General features: G+C 36.8%; 1 protein-coding gene across 1 annotated transcript; it reads left to right on the top strand.

Annotated features, from left to right (window-relative positions):
• Positions 1-832: 832 nt before the first annotated feature.
• NUFIP2 (nuclear FMR1 interacting protein 2) lies at positions 833-27,478 on the top strand. Its single transcript, XM_039886538.1, has 5 exons — positions 833-1,309; positions 1,815-2,642; positions 5,761-7,482; positions 18,385-18,417; positions 20,458-27,478. The coding sequence occupies exons 1-5, from the start codon at positions 931-933 to the stop codon at positions 20,508-20,510; spliced, it is 3,015 nt and encodes a 1,004-aa protein (XP_039742472.1). The 5' UTR covers positions 833-930; the 3' UTR covers positions 20,511-27,478.
• Positions 27,479-27,944: the final 466 nt, after the last annotated feature.

Genomic DNA, 27,944 nt, shown 5'->3' with positions numbered 1-27,944 from the left:
TATTTTCCATAAATGCAAAAAAAAAATTAACGTAGTAACTTCTAAAGTGCTCTTTCCTTCTTTCGCTGTTGAAACTCTTCATATTCTAAAAACTATCTCAGTTCCACAGTTGACCTCACCTGCAGTGAAAAACAAGAAAAAAACTAATTCTGTGTAGATTTTAGATTTTGATTCCTCCCGCTCTCCACTGCCTCCAACTACAAAGAAACAATGATTTAAACCCTTTGTGTCCTTTTAGAAAATTACACAGATACCCCATTGTGGAACCCTATAATCCCTTCGTGGAAAGGAAGAGATTAGCATATGAATACAAAGCAAAATGAATCCCGAATACAAAATGATCTACTGATTTGTGAAGCTCTTGTATTCTTAAAAATGTATTTATTTCCTCTTTTTGTATTGTCCCTTTAGTGGTCGGTTAAGGGAATTGAGCTTCCCCTCTGGTTACCCGGAAAAGGATTTAAAGAAAAAAAAGCCAACAGATTCTAGGAGGTGCAAAACCAACAGATGGCTCCCAAAGCCAGTGGAATCACCCGTGGAATCTGCTACATTCGACATGAGCTTGCTTGCTGGCGAGAAGTGTAGAAAGTGCTGTTCGCAGACTGCGAGGTGAAGGAGATAAAGCGACAGAACAGAGAGCCATAGTGCTGACGTTGAAGGCCCGGCCCTGTGAGGTTGCACAGGGTAAGTGGCGTTGGCCAGGAGGCTGTGGCGAAGGGGAAGGAAAGAAGATTTGGGCTGGGGGCGGGGCGTGCGGTGCAGCGAGCTTCCTGATTGCTGCAGTGTCGCTGCCAATCTCGCAGAATCGCTGGGTTAACCAGTGCGCTGGCGAGACGCGCTCAGATATACTGAGTGAGCCTGAAGAAGCAGTCTCAGATCCTGACGGTGCAGCAGCCCGCAGCCTCAGCCAGGGAGTCCCAGCCGCTTTCAATGGAGGAGAAGCCCGGCCAGCCACAGCCTCAGCACCATCACAGCCACCACCATCCGCACCATCATCCCCAGCAGCAGCAGCAGCAGCAGCAGCCGCCGCACCACCACCACCATTATTATTACTACAACCACAGCCACAACCACCATCACCACCACCATCACCAGCAGCCTCACCAATACCTGCAGCATGGAGCCGAGGGCAGCCCCAAGGCCCAGCCAAAGCCGCTGAAACATGAGCAGAAACACGCCCTCCAGCAGCACCAGGAAACGCCGAAGAAACAGGTCTGGGAGGGAGGACGAGTGGGAAGAGGAATGGGGGTGGGGGGAGGATGGGGGTGGGGCTGGATCTGGAAAGCGCGGACCGGGTCGGGGTGCTTGCGTGTGTGCGCGCGTGTGTGTGTTTTGTGTGTGTCCTGTGGGTGCGGGGAAGCCCCCTTTCATTCTCTCAAAGCTCGGGCTGGGCCGCGGGGTTTGCAGCGCCCTCTCCTTCCCCTCAGCATGGGAGAGGCCCAACCAGGCCAGTGTGACCTTCCCGGCCCCTGCTCGGGCTGAACGGAGACACAGGGGGTCGACCTTGGAAGTCTAGTCTTATTCGTATTCCGTTTACCTTCCTCCGGCCCTGGAGGAACCTTTATTTGGGGGCCCTGAGTTGGGGTGAACCTAGCCTCCCCAAACCCTTCGGGGTGTAACTCAGTAAGGCCTAGGGAATCCCGACTCTGGTGGTGTCGCGAGACCCTTTTGCAAGCAGTGTGGAGAGGGTAGGTGGGCAGAGTAGAGGAAGTGTCCTCCCTCACCCGCCACCCCAAGCCCACCTGTGGCCTTGGGGTTCCCCGTCTGGGGGGGGTGGTTGGTACCCTTGTCTCTCGTGTCATTTCCACCCTTAGACGCCCTTTTGGGCACCGGACCCCTCAGTTTGGCCCTGCGGTTCCTCCCGAGGCCGGCGCCCCGGGCCCGCTCCCCCCAGAGCCGGCGCGGCTGGAATGTTCTCTCCTCCTCGCGGGGCCGCTTCCTGTCCGCCATGTTGGAAGCCGATTCCTGTCACCGACTCCGGCCCACTGAGGAGCGAAGGGGGAAGGGTGTCGAGGGGCACCCAGCGCTTCGGAGCCGGGTGGCTTGGGATCCTTACTGGCGGTCTCCTTGCCTGCCCCCCCTCACTGCGGGGGCGCTGCCGGCCCGCGGCCTCCCCTCCCCCCGTCGCCGGCCGGGTTGTGTAACCCGGTGGCGGCCGCGCGGCCCCGGGCGGGTCCCTGGGGTGAGGGGCGGGGGCGGTTGGGGTGGGGGAGGGAAGCGGCCACGAGGGGAGCGGCCTGCTTCGTGCCCCGCGCGCCGACCGCCGCGTTTCCCGCTCCCGGGTGCGGCGATAGGCGCGGGCGGTCCAGGCCGGGAGCCGGCCTCGAAGCGGAGCCGAGGGAGAAGGAGGCCGCGGACCGCGGGCGGCGTCCACGGCGCTCCTCGGGGGCAAGAAGGGCTGAGGTGGGGGGGCACATTTTGGGTAGAGGCGGTGCCTGAAGGCCGGGTGGGGTACCCAGCGGGAACCGGGCTCCCCGGTCACGAGTTTCTCTGCCACAGGAACCTCATCTCCTGCCAGGTTCGCTCACGATTCTGGCTCTCGGCTTTCACTTGGGCCCTTCTAGCGGCTCATTTTTTCCAAGAAAAAAGCTTGTTCCTCCCGCTTCTCCCCTCACCCCCCAACATTTACCTTCTAGGCTTGGGTACTGTTTTTGAGGAGAGAGATTTGATTGGATGGGGGAGAGGGTGAGTTTTTTTGACCCCTATTTCTTGTCCTTAAGGGTGAACCGAGGTGGCTCATCCATGAGGTTAGTTCACCTACCATCTTGCTTCGGATGAGGCTTTTTTCCCCCATGTTGAAAGATGTTTTCTCATTTTCAAATCGATATTGATCCCCAAACTCTTGTTTTTAACAAATGTTAAGTTGAAGGTAAAAGTCATTTTAGAAAACATTTGAGAAGAAATGAACTTAGACGTTTGTAGCCAGGCAGATTTTTTAAAAAATAAGGGTTCTTTGTACACGGAAGAGAAATGAAGGGAATGGTAAAATGAATGTTAAACCCAGCATGTCAAGTGTGATAAAAGCAGTTACTGAGAGGAAAAAACCCCTGCTTTTCTATTGTAGATTTAATGTGACTTGAAGACTGAAATTGGAATGTCAAACCTTCCATTTTGGGGGATAGTGTGCAGTAGAAATGAACATATAGACGTGTTCAGTGCTTAATCCTAAGGATTTGGGACACTTTAAAAACTTAGAAATGTACAACACTAGTTTTTAACGTTACATCATTCTCAAAAGGTGAGAAGATCTTATGATTGCTTGGAATATAAGGCAGGTTGGAAATTTTCTTTTATCCGTCAGGTATTAATATGCCCCTGAATCATTAAAGGTGGCATCCTTCAAATTAGTATGTCTTAACCCCAGGAGAGGACAAAGAGGAGAAACTGGGCTTATAGCAATTTTGAGAGAACATAAACAATTTAAGCTGAGAGTTTTTCATGTGTGGCCTGCTCACAGTACTGTTACCTCAACATGCATAATGCTAATTTACCAAGAAAACTTGTGAGGGTTTAAAAAATGGATCTGCGGTATGTTGAGGTGGGGCCTTATGACCCATTACCCATAAACCTATAAAGAACAGTTTTTCTTTACCCAGAGGAGGGCGCAAGAGAGCGCCAAATGTGTTCAGCAATTTCATTCAGTTTCTAATTCAAAAGCTAGATTTATCAGGACTTAAATTTTGCTGGGCCCATTTGAAGTAGAGTTAGATGCTTTAGCATGGAAACCCTAAATGATAAAGGCACTAGGAGTCTTTTGATTTCTCTCAAGTAATTCTATAGTGTTTATATTTTTCTTAAATACTTGAGTTTTTAAAAAATGTCTCTCGCAGACTTTTTGCATACCAACAAGGTTACCCTGGTAAAATTTTTATATAATTGAATGAGAAAATGTTTTTGTCATTAAAACTTGGGGGTAGAAGTATGGTGGCTTCTAAACTGTTTAAATTGGTCACTTCTGATATCAGCCACTATATGTTAGTAATTTTAGGAGTAATTTTCTCACTCAAAAAAGTCTTGGCTTTGGTCCAACTTAGTTGGGACATTGAATTTTGGGGGGGTTTGAAACTGCTTGCTTACCTTCGAGATGTGGAAAGTTGACAAATGGTCCCAAGGGTACAGACCTTTGTTTAGCCTGTTAACATGTTAAATGGTATATGTAGTTCTCTTTAATCTAGAGCTATATACGGGTAAACTTAGATATCTATTAAAAATATTGAGAGCCTTTATATTGGAACTTTCTGTGTTTCTAAAGAAAAGAAAATTTTAGCAAAGATCCTAAGCAGTAATCTCTTCTTTACTGTTTCATGGTTAGAATTTTTTCACCAAAAGTTTGACTTGATTGGCTTATGATAGCTTTTTCAGCAGTGAAAAAACTAAAATGTAACTCTACAGAAGTTAAGAGCTTTTACAAAATGTGTTCCCACCTATTTCTCTGATGTAGAATGACTTAAAATTATAGTAAACCCCGTTGCGAATCTTCCCAAATTATGTTCTATTCCACAAGTTATTCTAAAACAATGATTTTCAAACTTTTTTTTAGTATTTCTTCTACTTTTAAAATATGCAAGGAGCTTTTAATGTGGGCTATATATTCATATTTATTATATTGGAAATTAAAATGTCAAAACAATATACAAGCTCATGTGCCTTTTAACCTTCACAGGCTAAAGGCCCAAGAGAATGAATGAAAGTGACAAAGGCAAATTACTTGGTATTTTGGATCCTCCTTCCCCTGAAAAACTGCTTTAAACGTGTGTGTGCACACATGCATGTATGTGTATCCTATTGTGTATGTGTTTCTAACGAGTTAACTTCAAGATGTTTGGGGAGCATTTCATAGAAAAGTAGATAACTAATATCACTATTTTACTAGTAAGGAAATGGGAAAGGTGGTTGACTCAGTTGAAGCGCCTATAGTAATAAATTGTTTATGGAAGTTGAAGGTTTTGAATACAGTGACACTCTAAAATAAGTTACCTTTCATTGTAGTTTTACTGGTAAATATTTTCTTACTGCATCATTTGGGTAGGCAGTATGACAGTGATAGGGACCCATGTTCCAGATAGACTGGAGTTCAGATTTCCAGTTCTCTCACTTTGTAACTTGGGCAAGTTATTTTATTTCTCTGAGTCTGTTTACCTAAATGTAAAATGAAGAAAATACATCTTATGAGTTAGACACATTGGTACATAAGTGTTTTGGTTTTGTACTATGATCTAATTGGGAAACGTCAAAATTAACTATATCAAAAAGTTCACAGTTGTTAGATTTTTGGTTGGCAGAATGCAATATCAATTGCTTATGGTCACCACCAGCCACTTATGGTTTCATAGAAATGGAATCTTTATTTTCCCTGTAATACTTAAAATTCCTTTATCAATATAACTTGATTTTTCCCAGAGAGTAGCTCTGTTCTTAATTGTAAGGAAAATTTTATAACAGCCATGTGAGAATGATGAGAAGGTTGATTCCATTAGACAAGATGTATTATGGCATGCTGCTTAAGAGGTCATGTTCTTTTTGAACTTGGACTTTGGTTTGAATCCCTGCTTAGTTCTGTTTATTGCTTAGTTGACTTCCTAATCTGTAAAATGGGGTTAACAAATGTCGTCTTCTTATAGAACTATGAAGTAATAACATAAAGCTAAAGCTCATAGCATAGTGTCCAGCACACAGTAAATAAACAGTGCTTAAATGTTAGGTACTACTGTAATGTAATGCACATACTGTAATTTTAAAAAACTTTTTTTTCCTTCCTAGGCTATGGTGAACTAAATGGTAATGCTGGAGAAAGAGAAGTATCTTTAAAGAACCTGGGTTCTGATGAAGCTACCAGCCCAATTTCCAGGGTCCTCAATGGCAACCAACAAGTTGTAGACACTAATCCGAAGCAGACTGTAAAGACCAGCACCTTTGGGAAAGCAGGAATTAAAACCAGGAATTTCATTCAGAAGAACAGTATGGACAAAAAGAATGGAAAGTCTTATGAAAATAAATCTGGAGAGAACCAGTCTGTAGATAAGAGTGATGCTGTAGCAATTCCAAATGGTGTTGTAACAAATAATTCTGGCTATATTACTAATGGTTATATGGGCAAAGGAGCAGATAATGATGGTAGTGGATCTGAGAGCGGATATACCACTCCTAAAAAAAGGAAAGCTAGGCGCAATAGTGCCAAGGGTTGTGAAAACCTTAATTTAGTGCAGGACAAAATAATGCAACAAGAGACCAGTGTCCCAACCTTAAAACAGGGACTTGAAACTTTCAAGCCTGACTATAGTGAACAAAAGGGAAATCGAGTAGATGGTTCAAAGCCCATTTGGAAGTATGAAACTGGGCCTGGAGGAACAAGTCGAGGAAAACCTTCTGTGGGTGATATGCTGCGGAAAAGTTCTGATGTTAAACCTGGCGTGAGCAGCAAAAAATTTGATGACCGGCCCAAAGGAAAGCATACTTCTGCTGTTGCCTCCAAAGAGGACTCATGGACCCTATTTAAACCACCTCCAGTTTTTCCAGTAGACAATAGCAGTGCTAAAATAGTTCCTAAAATAAGTTATGCAAGCAAAGTTAAGGAAAACCTCAACAAAACTGTACAGAACTCTTCTGTGTCACCATCTTCATCTTCATCCTCTTCGTCATCTGTTGGGGAAACTCAGACCCAATCTTCAAGTCGGTTATCCCAGGTCCCTATGTCAGCGCTGAAATCTGTTACTTCAGCCAGCTTTTCTAATGGACCTGTTTTAGCAGGGACTGATGCAAGTGTGTATTCTCCAGGGGGTCAGCCACTGCTAACTACTGCTGCTAATACGCTAACACCCACCTCTTCTGGGACTGATTCAGTTCTCCAGGACATGAGTCTGACTTCAGCAGCTGTTGAACAAATTAAGTCTAGCCTTTTTATCTACCCTTCAAATATGCAAGCTGTGCTGTTGAGCACAGCACAAGTGGATCTACCCTCTCAGACAGATCAGCAAAACCTGGGGGATATCTTCCAGAATCAGTGGGGTTTATCATTTATAAATGAACCCAGTGCTGGCCCTGAGACTGTTACTGGGAAGTCATCAGATAAAGTGATGGAGGTGACATTTCAAGGGGAATATCCTGCCACTTTGGTTTCACAGGGTGCTGAAATAATCCCCTCAGGAACTGAGCATCCTGTGTTTCCCAAGGCATATGAGCTGGAAAAACGGACTAGTCCTCAAGTTCTGGGTAGCATTCTAAAATCTGGGACTACTAGTGAGAGTGGAGCCTTATCCTTGGAACCCAGTCATATAGGTGACCTGCAAAAAGCAGACACCAGTAGTCAAGGTGCTTTAGTGTTTCTCTCAAAGGACTACGAGATAGAAAATCAAAATCCTCTGGCATCTCCTACGAACACTTTGTTAGGCTCCGCCAAAGAACAGAGATACCAGAGAGGCCTAGAAAGGGATGATAGCTGGGGTTCTTTTGACCTGAGGGCTGCTATTGTATATCACACTAAAGGTAACTCATTTGTTTCCTATACAAAGATTTCTTTTTTTATGCATTTATTAGCTATTAAGGGTGAAATTTGGAAATTATTATGAAATTTCTTTAAGAATTTCAGAGCTTAGTTGAGAATAATAATGTGAATAAGCAACTGATAAACTAATTCGGGGTCTATGGAAATAGTACAGTTAAAATTTAGAAAGAATGTTCACTTTTCCAACTTGAAAGCATTTCTTTTTATACAGAGAAGTATAATTGATGTGCCTGGTTCAAAGAATAAAGGGGTAGAGGTGGAGGTGGAGAGGTCCCTAAAGGAGTGTTACATTTTCTCTTGAACATTCTTAAAAGTTCTTTCAAAAATTTTTCTTTTAACAGATATGCCTTTCTCCTTTGCTTTTTTTTATCATAATGCTTCTTTATTTGTGAGCTCACTTAATAGTTTCACTTTGCTTAAAATGAGTAGGAGCAGTGTTTCTAAGGAGGGGAGGCCAAAAAGATAGTGTCAAACTGTTTTTTTCTCTTAATAAGAAGGAAAAATGGATGCCAGATGGTAACTAGAAAATAATTTAGACAAACTACAATGGCAAGCACAATTAGCATTGTAAGGACCAGGCTCTTGGGAGGCTATACTTCTCATAGCCCCAAAGTGCATATTAAAAAGGAACCAGGTATCTTTCAAGTTCCATGTCAGCAATAACTTCTTTAGAATGTGGTTTATTTGTCATTAAAATTTACTGTATGGCATAAACTGATTTAAATTCATGAAGCTAATGGGATTTAATGAATGATACTTATAAACCTCTGTGGTTTTGAGAACAGTGGTTTTCAATCTTCCACTTTGATCCCCCCAATACCCCAATAGAAATGTATACCCCAGGCATGCCTGCACACTCCTAATATATACTCCACATTCCCATTTAAAAATTTTTTTAAAATTTATTTTCCAATTACTGTTGACATACCATATTATATTAGTTTCATGCACATTCCCATGTTTAACAGTGGCTCATTCAGGCAATCACTTGCTACTACATGTAGGTAGGATCAGCATGCATTGTGGAGGTGAGGTAATTACCATATGCTCCTTGGAAGAATCACTGCCTTAGAGATCAGTAACAAAGCTACTTATGTGCCTTTTAAGCATACTACCTAGTCTGTATTCCTTTTTTATCTGCAAACTGTAAGACTGAAATAAACAGATGTCCTTTTTCTATTTTTCTTAAAAAAAAAAAAAATGGGAGTAAGTAGAATTGTCTTATGGGAGTTTAGGAATAGAAATCTTGGCAGATAAAATTACCTGTCTTCACTTTTCTCCATCTCTGCTCTTTGGAAGTAAACATGAGTTAACCAGGAGCTGAATGTTTTTAGAAAAATTAGGGCAAAAAAAGAAATGCTTAGTTTCTTAAGATGTGGTTCATTATAAATTGAATTCTGTCAGGGAAGTTGGGTGTTTTTGGTGTTATTTTCCTTTTAGAGACTATTACTTGAAAAATTACCAATGAATTATGTGCTAGTGGTCATTGTGTGAGCCTGAGAAGACATCTGATTATGTTAAGTTCTCCCACAACTTGCAGAAAATTCTGGGACAGGTTGTTCCATTTGGTGGGTAGTTGGTGGTTTTATGTGTGATTTTTATTATGGAGAATTGTAGACCTTTTAAAATTGGAGTATTAACTCCTATTTCTAGGTATTCTTTCTGTATGCATTTTCCCTATCGATAGGCTAAGTATGAAATCAGTGGTATTTAGATAAACTAAATGCCCCTACATGGATGCAGTTTTATTTATTTATGGTGGTGTTACTGAAAGGTTTGCTTTAGTAAGGTATATTAGTTTGAGTTTTGTAGTTGAACATTATTGAAGTTAAATTGGTATAGATTGTTTTTCCCCTTAGAGTAATAGGTAATATTCAATTCAGTTAGGTCCCAAAATGGCAGATTCTTTGAATTCCTGCCAAATGTAGAGTGGTCCTTTAAATCATTTGAATTTGTTTTAAAACACAACCTTTTGAAGATCTGCAGATCTTGTTCATAAGTGAAGGCTTGCCTTTTTTTTATTTTTTAAGTTAAACTCTAAAAGAAGTAAATCACTTGGGCTTATTGGAATATCATTTATAAAAGAGCACCTATATTATTTTTTTGGTCTTTTAATGTAGTCTTTAAATGTTCAGAAGTACTCTCTTAGTGAGTTAAAGTTAGCCTTAGAATTGGAAGGTCTATGCATATCTCCTAACTTCAAAAATAAGCCCTTCAGCAACTTTATTTGGAAGTTATAGGTAGGAGGGTGCTTTATGTCAGTTCAGTTGGAATGGTGCATCTTTTAGTTTAAACAATACTTGGAGCTTTTGAAGTGCTGCAGAGATAAAAAAAAAAAATCTGAATGCTCAGTACAATGGAGCATATGAAATGAAGGTATGTTGAGACATAAATAAGGGATTGATGGAGGTTCTGGTTCTTGGGATTTTTCTTTTAGCTTTCGATATAATGCTACTAACTTTAAAGAAATAAGACTGCTAATCCGTGATATATTGGGGCATATAGTACCATTACATAGCAGTACCAGTATTTAAGGTAAGAGATAGATCTTTTCGTTTATTTAAAGTGACACTTAAGAGGCAAAGCTTTAATAAAGTGATATCTTTTTAAATTGATTATGAAAAAATTTTAAGTATACACAAAATGGAGCCAGTAATATAATGAACCCCAGTGTACTCAGCATCTAGCTTGAGCATTTAAAAATATCATTCTTGTTTCACCTGCCCACCTTCATGCTTTCTTTTTTAGGTATTATAACATTTTGCTAGTCGATACTTTGAGTCTGTTAGAGGATAGCTTTTAATGCACATGCCCAGGACATATAACTTGTCTCTTTCAAAGCAGTTACTCAGTTCTTAGTTTAGTGGAATTCTTTGATTTGTTGTCGTAAGCTTATAACACTAAATTCTAATTTTCTAAGGTGAATCTTTAGTTTTGAAATGGTCAGATTTTTGAAGCTGAGTTTGTTGAAATAAGGTAGATTGATGTGAGTTGTGCATTTTGGTCCGTGTTAATTTAAATCAGGTTGATTTATCTTGCCTGGCTAATTTAAATATTTCACTGAATATCAAGCCTTTAAAAGCTATCATTTTGGAATATTCATTAAAAAATAACAATATGGTAAATTTTACCCAGCACATATTGATTCAGGGGAGATGAATTGAGATTTAATCCTTGATGGTCAGAGTGAGTCAATGTGAAAGTTATCTAGTGTAAAATATCCCTGAGGCAACCCTAGGCTATTGTATAAAATTAACTCACTGTGGGGAGAGAGAATTGAATGGAGTAAAAGTGGAAACGAGTAAGTGCATGGTATGTTTTCGTGGAAAGCAGCAGCCTTTAAACCGGGTGTTGATAGATGGGAAACATTTTTGACTTATGGAAATGCAAAGGAGAGGAATATAAGAATAGAAAAGTTGGAGAATCATGAATAAATGTAAACATTGGAAGGGATCCACTTTGGATGTGCTGAGGGGATATAAAAAAGAAGAAGGGTAAGTTGCCGCCAGGTCATGGAGGTTTTTAATTTTAGTCTGGAGGTTGGGGGAGTCACTGAATATTAAGGAAATAGGCTGGTGGAGTGAAAGTACTTTAAACTGACAGAAGACGGGTTTTAATGCTGCTATCCCCAGTTTCTGTACTTGGGCAAATCGTATGTTACTTTTTTAAATTAAGTTTTTTAATCCACATTTTGCAACCATCACAGTAACATTTGATTCTAGCTTACTAAAACTAGTAGCTAAAAGTTTGATGAAGAAAAGGACATTAATAAGTTCTTAAATGTCTCCTCACAAATTATCAGTTTTAAAGTAAAAATAGTAACTAGAATGAAGAAACCAGGAAGACATTGTCTTAATCAAGGGATCAAGTTAAAATCATTCTGATTATGTTGCATAACTTCTTCAAAATTTGTTGGCTTAAAACAATTTATGGTTTTCATGGTTCTGTGGATTTAGTGGGCTCAGCTGGGATCACTCATGCAGTTACAGCCACCAAATGTTGTCTAGAACTTATTTCATCTAAAAGTTCAATATCGATTTGGTTAAATATTCAAGATGGCTTCTTTTACTCAGGTGTCTAATGGCTGGGATGGCTAGAACACTTGGGTGTTGGCCAGCCTTCTCTCTTTCTTCAAGTGGCTAACCTGAGCTTTTCACAAGGTGGATGTCAGTGTACAAAATTTCCAAAGACAGCATTTTAATAGACCAAGTCAGAAGCTGCATGGTTTCTTCAGACCTTCCTTGCATTTGTCTAGCTTTCAAAAATAGAGGCAAAGTTTGGTGGTGTTTCAGAGCACAAGCTTTGGGATAAGACCTCAGTTTGAATTCCAGCTCTTTTGCCACTTAATTGTTGTTTGGTCTTGGATAAGACACTTAAATTCTCTAGGACTGTTTCATTATCTGGGCTGATGACCCTCTTCTCACAGCTCATTTGTCACTTTTAAGCCTGGGTTTCCTGATTTTATAAAATCCATTATATCCGATTGTACTCAAGTGCTTTAAAAATTGAGTTGGCATTAAGCAATTGACTTGTAGATCTGTGTTCGGGTAGATTAATGTAGCACCAATTCGTAGGGCAGATTGGAAGCCATTTTTCTGATGACTAAAAGTGGAAGATCAGTTAAAATCAGAATAGTCCAGGCAGAGAAATAACAAAGATTTTTCCCTTTTGTATTTGCAGTCATGTGAATGTATTATTTATTTTTAATAAGTATTTTCACCTTCACTGCATTTTATTGCAATTGCTCTATGATTTCTCACAGTTGTCTTTCTAATAATCTTATTAAAGGTACCTGCAGATTTGACTTTGGTTTCAGCCCTAGTTAAAAGTTCTTAGATTTGGAAAAGGTTTTTTTTCCCCCCTGTATGAAATGAGATGTGTAGAGATAAGTAACAGTAGAAGATCCTTCCTTTCCCCAGTGATTTGCCATTTTAGCATCTATACTGGGTGCTTGATTTCTCATTAAGTCTGCTTTATGAGTATAATTATAATGAATTTATTTTGGTATTAGTCTGAAAGGAAACTTATCAGGAATTTGCAGAAGCTAAAATTTAACCCCCAGATTTTATTAGCTTAAGAACTGAGAGTGAGAGAAGTAACTACCCATGCTGTAAAAACAAATTGTCTATTACTATCATTTTGTAGTAGCAGTTTCATCCCAAGCAACTTCAATTTGTGGTTATTTTACCTTTAAAAGTAAACTAGATTAGAATAAGTATAGCAGTAGAAATGAGCAAAAAACAAAACCAAAAACAAACTCCTTGGGCTCTGAATTTTTACTGTGTGTATTTAGAGGTGGTCCAGACAACTCTTTTTAGTCTGGTTTGGTGTAGCTCCAAATTGGGACTATAGAATTGAAATTGATAAACTGAACCGTTTGTTAAGCATCTGCTGAAAGGCAGTGACTTCTAACTACCTTAATCAAGTTTGCTTGAAAATGTACTGCATTTCTCTGTGTGTACAGTCAATAAGCAAAAGAAGGGTAGGGAAATTTTTCTGATTTTACAAAGAAATTACTTTGAAAAGCATAAGTACAATGGACTGCTTGAAAAAGTGCATATCAGAATAGCAAAACATGGTTTTGGGATAGCCAGTAATCATCCAAAGATAGGCTGATCTGCATTAGAGAGTGGAATTGGGGGGATCCCAGAATTTAAAAATGTCACCATTTCAGTACAGGTGAAACTTACTGGATTTTGTTAACCAATGTCACCGTAAAAAATAAATTTAAAAATTTAAATAAAGTAAAATAAAATCATTAAAAAAAAAGTCACCATTCCAGCTGAATTTTACCGAGTTTGAAATAAAATGGCTTAAAGGGTTAGAAGGCATATTAGTGGTAAATTGATCTGGGGGTTCTCAATTGTGGGAGTCGGCTTGGTTGGCCTTCTATTTGATGTGATTTTGGGGGGGAAGGTGAAGGGAGCCATTATGTGCTTTTTACAATGTTTGAAAATTTTAAATGATTTTTAAATGCTCTATTTAATTTTAAAGGCATAATAATAATAAGCCTCTACTTGACTTTAACCTTCTTAGCTTAAGTCTTTTTCTTCAATGGATTTTAGAATTAAACGATGAATCTATTTGTTTGGACCATATGAAATTGCTGTTTTTGTAGGTCAAAAGGTTGAGTATCAGCAGTTTCATATGGGTTCTACCTAATATTATTTACTTATAGTCCCAACTGATTTATGAGCTGTCCATTCAAATCAGTGTTTATTCATTGTGCGAAGCATTGGTGATAAGTAGATGAAAAGAGAGGGTTCATGTCATTGGGGAACTCTAATAGGAAAACATAAATGGAAAGAAATATATTACTAGTGTGAAAGCTCTGTAGAAAAACATAAAATATGTAAAATGCAGTTAGAACAGAGAGAAACCTCTAAGGTGAAACAAGTGGAAGTTGGCTTACTTATTGTACAGAGAGTCCGAATATTTTAGGTAGAGGAAATGGAATAGTGTTCGAAGATTGCCAGTTACTCAGTTTGTTTCAAGGAAGATGAATGGTGCGGCAAGGTTAAAACTCTTTAACTTAGTCATCTTGTTTATTTATTGATGTACCAACGACTGTGTCAAATGCTAGAAATAAGTTTTATGCAAGACAAACAGATCCAATCTCCATGTAGGCAGTGAGAATTCACTAAAATGTTTTGAACATTGTGGTCACTTTCAAATTTGTATTTGTAAAAGAAGAGAATAATAACCGTGGTGTGTTTAGAAGACAAAGTAAAGTTCAATTAATGGCAAAAGAGGCCAGTTAAAAGACAACTACAGAAATGTTTATAAAAGATACCATTCCTTGAACCATGGCAATAGCATTGGGCTAGAGAAAAAGGGATAGGTGACTGAGAATTTACAAGTGTCTTAACTTTGTGTTTGCTGTAGTCGAACACTCCCTCCCTAAATTCTCTAGTTTTGCATTTCTTTAATTCTACACACTCTCTTGCTTTATACATCTTCAATATATAACCTTTCTGGTATCATTCTCTTTTCCTCAAATGATAGTGTTTCTTTAGTTTCCTTTTCATGCTACTCAAACTCTTCTGGGTAATTTCATCCAATTTTATCGCTGTGTATTAAGCTTAACACTCAAACTCCTTTTACTCTGAATTCAGAGCACTTATTTTCTGTATCATTCCAATTATATGTATATAAAATTGAATTCATTTTTGTTCAAAATCTGCTCTTTCCTGCCTTCCCTCTCAGTGAATTAACATATACCCCTTATCATTAGGTTATATGAGTCCTGTCTCCAACATCTCCATGTTTTTCTTTTCCATCTCTAATACAACTCCTAATTTTACTTTTACAGTAACATACTGGGCTCTTTGTATTGTCATTTCATCCATTCTCTTCAGTTGCCTCAAGGAATCATTACTAATATTTAGTACCTAACCTTAGATTTCTTCAGTGGCTTCCCTTCACCTATATGATTAAATAATAAACTTTTCTTTATATATGCCTTTGTGCTCCATCCTCTGTATAGCAGAAGAGCATTTTTCTAAATCTTTGTGACTTTCAGCCTTAAACTATTTGACTACTAACACATGAGTCAGCAAACTTTTTGTATAAAGGAGCAGATAGTAAATATTTTAGGCTTTGTGAGCCATAGGGTCTTTGTTGGCAATTACTCATGAGTTGATTCTGCTTTGTATACAAAAGCCTGTAAATATTACTTTTTAATCTATTTAGGATTAAGAACTTGCAGGTAATTGGCCATTAACAATAGGAAACATTATGATAAAGAGCTATGTAGAAAGTAGTCTGCTTTAGCAATTGAATATTAAATTTTCTTCATTTGGTGGAGAGAGAGGCATAACTAAATATTTGAAAATTTTGATACAGTAAAATTTAATGGTGATCTGAATTACCAAATTTTAACAAATTGCCTACTTTGGTGTATCTTGAGAGCGGAAACCTTTACTTAGAGTTAGCAGGTTTAGCCCTGTGGCCATTTTTCAATAATTATCTGTATAATTGGATGCTGTGATCCATCTTAAACTGAGAGATTTAAAGACTGTGTGTGTGTGTGTATGTGTGTGTAGAAGAGGCCAGTATTAAAGTAAAAAGGTTAATTACTATGTTATGATTTTTGTATAGTTGAATATGCCTTCTGTACCCTTATTTATACTATTCATATGTTCAGCTTCTCATGATAATTAAAACAAAATTACCCAAAGTAACCCATTTCATTTTTAGAATTTGAATCGAGACTTCATAGCTTAAAAGAGGGCAAAATGTAATTCACTATTTTCACATGTTCTCTCCAGTCTTAGTAGGGCTGTTTGAGCATGGCATGTAATCATGCAAACTTTCTATTTCCCCTTCTTATTTCAACTTTGTGTTTCATGAAAACTTTTAAATTCTAGTCATGGAAATCAAGTTGCTACTAGTTGCAGAAGTAGTTGATATTAAATAACAGGAAGAGAATTTGTGTTTATTGCATTGTAGATAATGCTGATTTATTTTTGGGGTACAAAATAGGCTGGCCCATGGCTAGTTTTTTAACTAAGTCATACTTCCCTTTTCTTAAGAGTCATGATCAGATTTACTACTTTGGAGCCCATATTTGAGAATAATAAAACTTTCTTATCAGAAATCATTTAAAATCTATGGTATTAGAGTAAAACCTAAAGCTAAATGTTCTAGTTTAAGCTAAGGATATGTCTTCAGTCCATTAAAGAAATTGGGGTTGGCAAATACAGTTAACCCTTCAACAACATGGGTTTGAACTGCACAGAACCACTTATATGTGAATTTTTTTCAATAAATACCTGTACTGTTTTCTGTCCACAGTTAAGTGTCTACAGATGCGAAGGGCTGACTGTGTATTGATCTGTGTTGTGACATTTTATGTAGGGGACTTGAGCATCTGTGAATTTTGGCATCCGCGGGTGGTCCTGGGACCAATCCCTTGTGGATACCGAGGCACAACCTAAGTTTTTGGGAAAGTAGTATGGTTGCTACTGTGACTCTTGAGTATTGTCCACCCTACCCGCCCCCCCCAAAAAAAAAAATAGGACTAGGGGCAGGTCGAGATTGTAGTGGGGAAGAAAAAAGGAAATGCTATAGCATAGGTGGGCTAAAATGAAAAGTTTGATTACTTTTTTTTTTAACAACATACAAGTAAATATAGCTTTATCTTTGCATTAAGCAAACTTAAAATAATGAGCATCAAGTAATCTATGTATACAGAACTCAGGAATTTATTTGTTGCAAAATGTGAGATTCCTGTACTTCTCTAAAAGAAAAAATGTTAGTGTGTTGGATGATTTTTGCAGTTAGGTCAACCAACGAAAGGCTTATCTTTGGTTTTCTTAAAATAAGCCATTCTGAGATAACAGAAATTTTTAAGGTAACAGCTCTAATGACTATTTCAGCTATTCCAGATTGTGTAAATTATTTTAGGGTGATAAATATGAGCACCATGACTAGAATTCCCTTCCTGGTATATCTTCTTTTTTTCCAAAGTAGATTGATTACAATTCTCTCCCCTTAGACCTTCTAGGAAAAAGGAATTTTCCTTCCCTTTTGTGGATGGATAGGCATCTGTCCAGCATTTTAAAGCCCATTCCATCTAATTGTTTAATTGCAGAATTGCTTTGATACCTTTAATGGAATTTTATCTGGATAATTAACTTTGATCATTTTGAATAATTAATCTATTGCTCCAAATATCCAATTCCAACAAATTTTCAAAATTTAGCAGCTTTTTACAAGCGAGTTTGATGGAGGCGTGGAGTGGGGAAGGCGGGTAGTTGGGCAAAGAAAGTAATTTTTCTGGTCCCTAACCTCATCCATACACATAAAACAAAAAAGTAATAATTTTAGATCTATATATCTATTTTTTATTTTTATTTTTTTTAGCCTCAGGGAGGGATTATGTTGTACCTTAACTATAACCCATGTCCAGATATAGCCTATCTTAATGAGCTCTGGTTTCGTTTTTCTTAACTGTAATTGGTTGCTGATAAACATAGAAAACAATTACACAAAATCTAGTTAAAGTCACCTTTTTATCTTTTCAAAATGGTAATTGTATGGCCACAGGAAGATTTCTTATTCTCAGTGTTAGTATAACTCATTCCTATTACTAAATGGTTTTTGTTTACATTAATATCCTCAGAGTATTTCCTTTCAAGGTCCAATTCTTAGGTTCTTGTGGTGTAATAGTCATCTACTGTCTTACTCATCAGGACTTCGAATATCCCTTCTGTGAAGCTTTCTAGTATGCTTCCAGGTAGTTTTTCTTGCCTGCTTTCTATATGTTACTATAGTTTGGTTATTTACATATTTCCCTTATTGGAAGATACTGAAGTAAACACATTGTAGATCATCACATTTGAATGGAATTGGAGCAAATGAGGATTGTGTGTTATTAATAAATGGATAAGCATTTTGACCTTATGGGTTGAAATAAGAGTAGGTGTGGTTTGAAGAACAGAACCATTTGCCTATATTGCAGTGTTAAGTAAACTTTTAATAAGGCATTTTAAGCATCAAGCATAATCAAATTTGATGAATGCTTCATTCAGAAGACTTGGGTACCTCGTTACCCAAAAATACTTGGTCTTTTTTTAATAACTGAGCTATTAAATATTATTTTATCTATATCATGCCTCTGAATACCTTTACTATTCATGTAGACAAAACTGTTCTCTTGGCAATTTGATTTCAGATAGTAATTGACTTTGTGTCATCAACACTTAAGGCAATCTGAATGACATTTTTAAAAATTATATGAAAATACGAATTGTTTTGTCTGAGCTTTATAGAACTGTGCTATTTCGTGTAAGTTTTTAAACTTAAAGTGAAAAGCATAGCTTTAAACTTTGCTCTATAAAATTTAGTGTATAAAATAATCTTTTCTTTTTCCTTTGCAGAAATGGAATCTGTTTGGAATTTGCAGAAGCAAGGTAAGAATGGTTAGGTTACCTGAAATGTTAGTATTAATCACTAATTACTGTACATTATTTTTGTGTGGGAATAATGTGAATAGTGGCCTGCCAAATAAGTAGACTTTGTCTTTTGAGTTGTTTAATAACTGCAGTCAAAAAGCACTACCTACCATACCAGGACTGCTAAGGATGGGTAACAACAAACACTGTCAGTGAAAAGAATGTATGAAAGTAGTCTTTATCTGCTAGATGAAGAACATGAACATTTTCTTTTGCCCCTGATTATGAAAGTAAGACCATATATTTTTTCATCTAGGAAATCAACATAAGTGTTTCCACTTATGGCTGGTCTTTATATTTGGTAGATGAGAGGTTGCCTAAGAACTGAAATTCACAGTTCAAAAAAATATTAGCTGTTTTAGAAACCTTATTAGGGCTGTATATTCTGAAAAACCTAAAGAATAGCAAATTAACTTCCTTCACACATACACCCCACCCCCATAAACAAGATGTGAATAGCAGGAGGGCAGAGGAACTGGATAATCCACATTTGGATTATTTAGAATTTTCAAAAAATTGATATTGGGTTATCCTAATTATTGTGTGCCTTCTTTCCAAATATATTAAAATGTAGTTGTGAAATACCTGCAACAAAGTGAGAGTTTTGGTTTGGAGAACTAGTCACTAAGAGATTTGGGCTTTCAGAACTATGTAATCGACTATCTCACTTCCCATCTGCTTTGTTCAGTAACATGATTGAATCTCGGATGAATGTGAAATTCCTAGAATTTTAGAACTTGAAGAATGTTATAAACTCTCTTCTATCTTATTTTACAAATGAGGAAACTGAGGCCCAGAGAGGTTACTATGTAAACTAGAAACTGGCAGGACTAGAATGTAGGGTTCCTCGATTTCCCAACATTGCTCCTCCTTCCAACTTGTTCTTGTTCTTAAGCCAGATCTTTTTTTTTTGTCTAACAGCTGTGGCTTGATGGTAACTAGCAAGCTCTTAAATTATTTTGAGTTGCTTTCTGTGTACCTTTTTTGTTCAAACACATGAAAGAAAGGTAAACTGGAAAATATATCCTGCAAAAGTAGACCTTTGTTTTTACTGTAAAATGGCTACTATTTAAGAATGAGCATTATCTTCATGGCAGGTTGCTAGTAGATGGCTCTTGTAGTCCTTGAAAAGATATTATCTCTGGATTAAATTAGATTGACTCTCAGGCTTAGGTGAGCTTGAGTTCTTCATTATTATTTTTAGGCCTTTATATATTTCCATTAGGTGACATGTTTTATTGATTGCCTATTTTTTATTAAAGCATGTACACTTTAAAAAGTTCTTGTTATCTACTTATCAGTAGCAATAGTATGGAATAAAATTGCCTCTTGAGAATAGGGGAGCATACAGCTAAAAATAATATGAATTTAGGAGAACACTGGAGTCTTTGCCCAGACATACTCTGTTTTATACTTTGAACCCAGGAGAACCATGGTCTTCTGTTTCTGAGAATAAAGGCTGGTGGTGCTATAGGAAATTAGGAAGAAGGAAGAACCTAAGTCATGATTAGGACTGAACTGGTAGTTTTGCCAAATTAACCTGAAGTTTTTGGTGATAGGTGTTACTTGAGCAGTTCCTTACTAGGCAGTCTACATTGGTTAAAATAAAATTCGACTTCATTTTGCTGAGAAGAACAAAAAATAAATCCAAGTGTTTGTTTTAGTATTGGATGATTTAATCTTTTTTTTTGGTCTCTTTTTTCAAATGTATTATTATGATCAGGAAAAACACAAAAACCCTTGTTAACTAAGCTCTCTAATCTCTAGGAGTCCTCATTGGCTAGAGGACCCTGTTGCTAGGAGTCTTTTGGGATTCTGAACTATTGGGTTGAGAAAAGTGGATCACACATTTGTTAATACAAAGAAGAAATGGTCTTTAAATTGTATTTTCATTCAGGTTAAATGATGGTTATTTGAGATTTGTTATTGGATCATGGATATTTGGGAATTTTAGACCTTATTTTTATTTATGTATTTATTTTTTAACCTTTTCTCCAGATCCCAAAAGGATAATCACTTACAATGAAGCCATGGATAGTCCAGATCAATGAAGGACCAGACTGCCTATTTGTAACCTTCCTGCAGCATTAGAGCCACCGTTCATGGGGGACACAAGGCTTTTATGCTCCTAGATCTTCAACGCAGCAGAGGAACCATAAGTAGAATCACAGGATAATATATACATATATATATATACATATATATATATAGTTATTTAAAAAAAGGCAACTGAAAGTAATTAGACTTCTTAAGGAATCAAATTTATTTCAAGAGACTACACATGGTTATTTAATCTCCGGTACTGAATAGTTGTTTTTCTTTTTCCTTTTGTTAATTTTTGTTTTTAAGTGTGAATGCAAGCGGTTAATGAATACAGACTTGTTAACAAGCGTGGTTCTAAAGTTCCTGCTGTCATCAACTTGGGCAACAAATGACCCACTGGAAAGGCAAATCCACTTAAGATCTCTGTATCTTGTTCTGTGACTAAAGTGATACACTAATCAGGGGGAACCCAGAATGATTCAACATTTTCCCCCACTCCTCCCTTGATGTTTTGGTTATACTTTGAGCCCTGCAAGAATGCTGGATAAATGCCTTGAAGTTTGCAGGGGTGTATTTTTTTAGCGAATATGATTTGCATGTCTTGCCAGGAGTTAAGCAGCCTCTGTGGGGTATTGGGGAAATATTTTCTTTTATTTTTTGTGGGGTGGGGATGGGGGAGGGCATTGAAGTTCTACAATTCTGGAATAGTTGGTGATACATAGTTCAGTTGGCTTTGGTTACACGTTGACTTTAACAAGTGAAGAATCCATGAGTGTCATTTAAAGAAAAGTTACAGAACAAACAATTGGCTTTAGAAATTTCATATGGAAAAATACTCCTGTGCCCATATTTTAATGTATAAGTGGGAGCAAAAATATATTCTGCTTTTCAACTGTAGGTGCTCCAGATTTGCTCTGTCACTAACACTAAATGTGCTGTTTTCATTGTTTTTCATCAAACATCTGAAGAGAAACTTCTGTACCTTTCTGTAAATTCTCTTTTAATTTCTCAGAAATACCTAAAAGGGGAAGAAAAAATTCCATGAAAATGATAAAAATTTTTCATGTTTTTAGCCAGTGAGGAGGTAATAAACCCTGCCTATAGAAGGTGTGTTTTCATGCAAACTATACTTCTGAGCTTATTAGCTTCTAATTATATCTTAATAAATATATTTTATAACTAGAGCAAAATGGTTTTTTTAAGGAAAATAATGTGAAATTCTGGAAATTTTCTTTTGGGCAGAGAAGAGCATTAGCCCTGTATCATCATCACATTGCCATCCTGTTGCACTGCAGCTTGTATATAGCATGCTAAAATAAGTTTATTGTGTGTGTGAAGAAATGAAGGGTCCAATTTAAGATTGGGTGATGTTAGTGGCATAAAAACAAGTTCTCTGGCCTGAAATAGCGTCACATCACACACACAGAAATTAGTATATCCATGTATGTCAAATACAGGTTAAAATAGCTGGGCATTTATATAGAGAGGTGTAGTCTTCTAATAAAAGTAGACTGGATCCCCTGGGGTATTTGGGGAGAAAGTAACTACTTTTGCTCAACCCCTTTGCTTAAGAAATGTCCGGTTTTGAGCGACTGTAGTATGGATGAGTTTTCTTGTTTTGTTGACTATTTGAGGCTTTTAACAAGTAGTTTGTGAAGGAAGCTGTTGGACTCAACATAGAATAGAGAAAACATCTTTATCGTCTGGATTTCTGCCCTGCTTAGATTTTAAAAGTATAAGCATGGATTGCCAATTCCACTTGATGTAAACAAAATTTTTTATACATAATATATATATATATATATAAAAAATAACTTATTGTATCAGTCCAGGTTCAGAAACTTGTGGTAGGCCAGTTCCAGATAGTTTCATTTCACCTGTAAACTGTATCACTTTTACTGATATTGTAATTTTCAAATGTATAATATGTTTACAGATGTGCCCTGCATTTAGTCTGCCTTGTTCCTATTTTGATTTTTGTTGAGTCTCCTGCCTGCTTGCCAAAAGCTAGGATGCTTCAGGCCCATGTACAATTGAAAGCAGAGGCATCCTTGAGCTTTAAAGCATTGAACAAACTGGAAAATGCAACATACCACATACTGAAGTGAAAGAAGTCTGTGTTTTTGTGTTTTTTTTTTTTAAATAAAAATTTTCAAAAAGTTAAAAAAAAAAAGATATAAGGTTGATTAAAGGAAAAAAAAGGCTCCAGTTTGTTTTATAGGTTTTAAAGTTCTGCTGTGTGTTCAATTGCCTTGTGTAACCACTTGTCGCCTTAGGGCCAGATTCCAACCCCACCCCTACTCTTGTGCCCCATCCTTTTTTTAAATGTCCATTCTGCTTTCCTGGAGTTTTAAAGCTCTTCTGTCTCACAACTCACAAGAAACTTTCTGGGTTTGTGACATACAGAGGTTGAATGACTATATATTTAAAAAGGAAGAACAACAACAACAAAACAAAAAAAACCCAGCCCCATCTGACTTGGGCTTTTAAATCAACACTTACAAACTATCTCGAAAGCTGTTGTTGCTTTTCTACTTCCCTTCCATATTCCTCAGGCCTCCATGTTTAGAGAAGCCAAAAAGAGAATGTATCCCTTCTCTGTCCAAAGGTTTTTGAGAGTCTCACTTTTAACTGAAACAATGCAACATTTCACTTTGATTTCTCCACCGAAATTTCCTTGATTATATGGTTAGAGGTATAGAATTAGGAATGTCTCTTAACCTTCTGGGAACCCAGTGCCCCATAATATTAACTGTCAGTATTTTGGGGGCATTGGGTTAATGGATTTAATTGCCTAGGTACAAGCAGGACTTTGGGACAGATATTTTTTTTTGTGCTGTTTGGTAACACTTAACTCCCTACTTGTCGCAATCTTTCTCCTTAGGTCCTCACACAATTCCTTACAGAGCACTTATTAAAAAAAAATCTTAAGAGTTGATCTGTTTTCTGATTATTTTTGTGTAAGCTTCTAAACTTCAGCTGTGATTAATTTAGCACATTTAAATAACATTAATGTGTTATTGTTTGGTATAAAGAATTTTCCTTCAACTCAGAGTATTAGTACTGTAGCATAAACCAAATACAGTCGAGGGGATTTTTAACATCCCTCCATTATAAAGACTGAAAAAGGTGTGTGTCTGTGTGTGTGTGGAGTGCTTGTGTGTGAGGGAAAGGAGATATTAAAAATTAGTAAATGAATGTGTGTAAGACATTATATTAGTATTCAAAGAATGAACTTGTATTTATTTTGTGCCATTTGTTTTCATTACACAGAATAAAGTCAGGTGGTTTTAATCCTTTTTAAAGGGTAGTATTTGAAAAATGGCACTAAGAATGAAATCATGACCTATTTTTTTAATAGCTATGAAGATACTAATTATGGGTGAAGATTTCTTTTTAAATTTGTCTTAATTGTAGGCTTCTGTGTCACATACCACTCTTGTAGATGTCTTGAATAATTTCCCTTCCCCACAAAAGACAGGGTGTATTTATCTTTCTCGCTATTCACTCCCACTTTGCTGAACTGTAGTTAATTGCATAGCCTTTCCCCTGACCTCCTAGTAATGAACTTTCACATAAAGTGTATTTACAGCATCTGTAGTTTTAATCCTTCTTCCTCTGCTTTCTAGGAGGGGATAGATAATAACTAAGAATTTGTTAATGCCAGTTTTTTTCCCCCTCGAAATAAATGGCTGGAGAGGTTCTCTCCATTTTAGAATTTTGCTGTTCTCCTTAATCATCTGCTTACCTAGTCATCACTCAGAATCTGCAAAAACTTTATTAAGGAAAAAAAGTGCTGCATTGTTTTTTCAAATAACAGTTTTTAGGGAAAATATAACAAATCTCAGTTATGAGTGTTGTCCATTATACAAGATATGTTTATTCACAAAACATTACATGGCAGCAGTAGTTTCATACTTGGTCGTTAGGTTTGTTGCTAACCCAGTCAGAGGCATCAAATAGTTTACCTTTCGTTGTAAACTTTTTTAAACATGAAAAAGCCTTTTAGTGTGAAGTTGTATGTCATGTACCAAATGGCCACAGGCTTATGAAATCCGTGAGAGAACTTTACTTGATTTTAAATTCTGCTAAATAAGAGGGAGTCATTCTTTCACGGCTTTCTTATTTAGAGAAATTAAGTCTCATTTCCAGGGATTATGAATATAGTTATACCACTGGACCATATTCTCAAATAACACATGATCCCTCTTGTATAAACCTATGCTAACTGTGCAAAACAGACCATATAAGTGGGACAAATACATATTTTGGACAATAGTTTTTGTGATGAGGTATGTTGATGCTATACTAAGTTGAGGTAGATTCTAGTCAGGCATTGTCTTTTATTAGGTTCTACTTAACTGCTGGATTTTGAAAGAGTAGGATTGTTATCTCACCCCAAAAAAGTATTCATATTTGTTTAAAGGAATGCAGCAAAGGACACGACTAAAAGTATAATAGCTGCCCTAAGTTTGCAGAGACACATAGGTTATCCTTAATGCTGATGCTATTTTTATTAATGGAATTAATGGATAGTACCAGGATTCCTTTATGATAAAAGGTGGGCTTTGAGTATCATTTCAAATTTCTTTTTAAATATATTTAAATCTGTTCAGATGTATGAGAACCAGATATACACCTGAGTTAATTTAAAGAATGATGAATCATTGGCTCCACTCAAAAAACTGCTTTAATGAGTTTTAAATTTCACACGGTTTTGCTGCTCAAGAAAGGTCTTATGAATAAATAGTGTTTTAAATTGTCTGCATAATCAAAGCACCCAGTGAAACATGAGTGGTATGTTGATTTTGCATTACTAGGAGTGTCAAATAGCAGTTATGAGCTAGAAACCTATGGAACAGCTATCCTCACATGATGGGATTGTGATGGGATTGTTGATTCGGACTTCCCTATTTTACCATACAATTTTGTTTATGTCCACAGTTCTAAAGCCATTTTATAATACTGCAGTATCCCTTTTCTACAGCCTTATTAAAATAGCTACAAACATTTTTCCAATGCAGTAACCCTTTTCTACAGCCTTATTAAAATAGCTACAGACATTTTTCATTTCAGTTTCACTTTTGTTGTATATCGAAGTTTTATTCTACAGACCAACAAACGAACTTGAGGTAAATTATATAGCTTTCCATTTATCCTTTTTCCTCAGGTGCTAAACAAGGCTCCAAAAATGGATACTGTTTTAGCAATGTCTGCTTTATTCTTGAAATACTTCTTTTGCTAGATGTAAAGATTTGTGTTAACAAACAAGGTTTTAATCTGTAAATATGAATGGATGCCTTTAGTTTGCCCCTGTTTATTATTACGCTTTCATTTATCCTCTATAGAAGAGGATTCTTTCATGATCTTGAAGATAATTCATTAGATATTGTTGCATTTTTAGGATGAAAATACAACTTTTCTGTCTTAGATTAATCCTGCTGCTGCTATGAGAAACTGAAAATCAAGAATGTGATGCACTTTTTACATTACTATATACCATACATTTATTGGTTGCTTTGATACATTTCCTGTAGCACAGCCACTAACAAAAGTGAGTGAATTAAAAATTCTCTTTGGGAGGGAATCAGTACAAATAACTTTATGGTATTGGCCTATCAAGGACAATAACTTAGGAAATTAAAAATTCTGTTAGTATACTTTTTGGCCTTAAAATGTCTTCTACTACTGAAAAATTTTTAAATCTTAGTTTTGTTTTTATTAATTCCTCTCTGCCTCAAAAAAAGGAGCTGGGAAGAATGGCTTAATGCGAGTGGTATCCTTGGTTTGTTGCTAATCTATTTTAGGAAGAAAACAATTGTCTACTTATATAAGCTGGGGACTTATTTTTTTGTTTGTATACAGAAGAAATAGTGCTACCCTAAGCCAATCAGATTTATTTTAATCGAATCAATTTCAACTATTCTGCTTCTCTAGTATATTTTTACTTAGCAAAGTTAAATATAGTAGGAATGCTACTTAACAAGAGGAAAGTCATTTCTCAAGCACATACCCAAACTTTAAGGAGATTGAACCCAAAATAATGGAGGAAGAAAACACCAAATGGGGTGAAGTATGAGAAAGATACGTGGTCCAAAGCTATCTGGTTATATTTTGATGTTGCCAATAATGCAAAGCCAAAATTTTAATTTGCTTATTTAATATATTTGTTGGCCAGAGATCTATTTTTATATCAATGTGCCTTGCATGTATATTAAAAAAATAAACATTGGAAAGGCCATGTAGTAATGCCTGAGATAGTTAATGGTTCTTACCACCTCACTAATTTTTATGCAGTATGAAATGCTCATTCTATCGCCCACTGGTGCTCTCTGTTTAAAGTTACAGATCTTGTCACAAACTGGAACTATTTTATAAACTGGGGAAATGATTTAATTTACTTTTTTGTTGTTTCTTTTCGTTTGTAGTCCGTTAGTGGCTGTTCTGTAGTGGGAAATAGTAAAAGGATTCTTCACTTCCTTTCCCTTCCCTCTCAGCACCTTCTTCAAGTAATGTGATGACACCATTTCTTGTGTGCTTTGAAAAAAATTTTAGCTTGCTGTTTCCTTTAGTGTTGTTTAAAAAAGTGTTATAAAAAGCATTGTTTGCAAAATCTAGGGAGATAATGGAGTCCGCTTTAATTTGGAATTCTATGTGAGCTATGATCCAAGTTATTGGCTCTTTCAACAAGTTTTTTATTGTTAAAGCACCTTGCCTAGAAAATTTTAAATACTTATGTCTGCAACAATTGTCTCAAAATAATGAACTGTGCAATTCTTGTCATTAAAAAAAAGATCTGAACTCTCCCTAATGTGACTTGTTAGTTTCTCTGTATTTCCTGCAGTGTAAATGTGAAAAGCTTTGCTTGCATTACGTTTTAGAAATGCATTTTGCACACTAGAATTTTGCTGAAGCTCCATGAAAAGGTTAGGTCTAAGTAGATGAATAAAGCTATGCACATGTTTTGAAAGTTTAATTTGTGTGTCATTATCAAAAGTGACCTATCCTTATTTGCTGTTCTTAGCATCACCATCTTTAGAAACTTAGCTCAAAGATACAGTTCTGAGCTAGCTCATGAGTGGAGCTAGAAAAGAAGAAGACTGACACCTTTTTAGTAAACCAGTTTAAATGAGAGCTTGACTTGTATCCACTAAAGGGCTTTTCTTGAAAGAGGGCAGTTTCATCAGTTTTACAAACTGTTGGATGCTCTACTTCCTCAGTGAAATTTTTGGTTTATTTGATCAAATAGAAATGGGAAGTAATTCAAAGTGAAATGAAGGAAGGTCCTTTGCCACATGGAGTTCTGTGACAATTTTATGACTTAAATCTGGTTTAAAGGAGGATAACCTTTTTACCATGATCACTTTAGTATAAATTTAATTTAATAAATGAACGATTGACTTGAGATTATAATCATTAGGTTGTTTAAAGATCTAAGCACA

Source organism: Pteropus medius, unplaced genomic scaffold (genome assembly GCF_902729225.1).
Source record: "Pteropus medius unplaced genomic scaffold, Ma_sr-lr_union100, whole genome shotgun sequence".
Classification (NCBI taxonomy): domain Eukaryota; kingdom Metazoa; phylum Chordata; class Mammalia; order Chiroptera; family Pteropodidae; genus Pteropus; species Pteropus medius.
The sequence above is the reverse complement of the archived record's forward strand: the minus strand, read 5'-3'. Positions and strand labels throughout refer to the sequence as shown.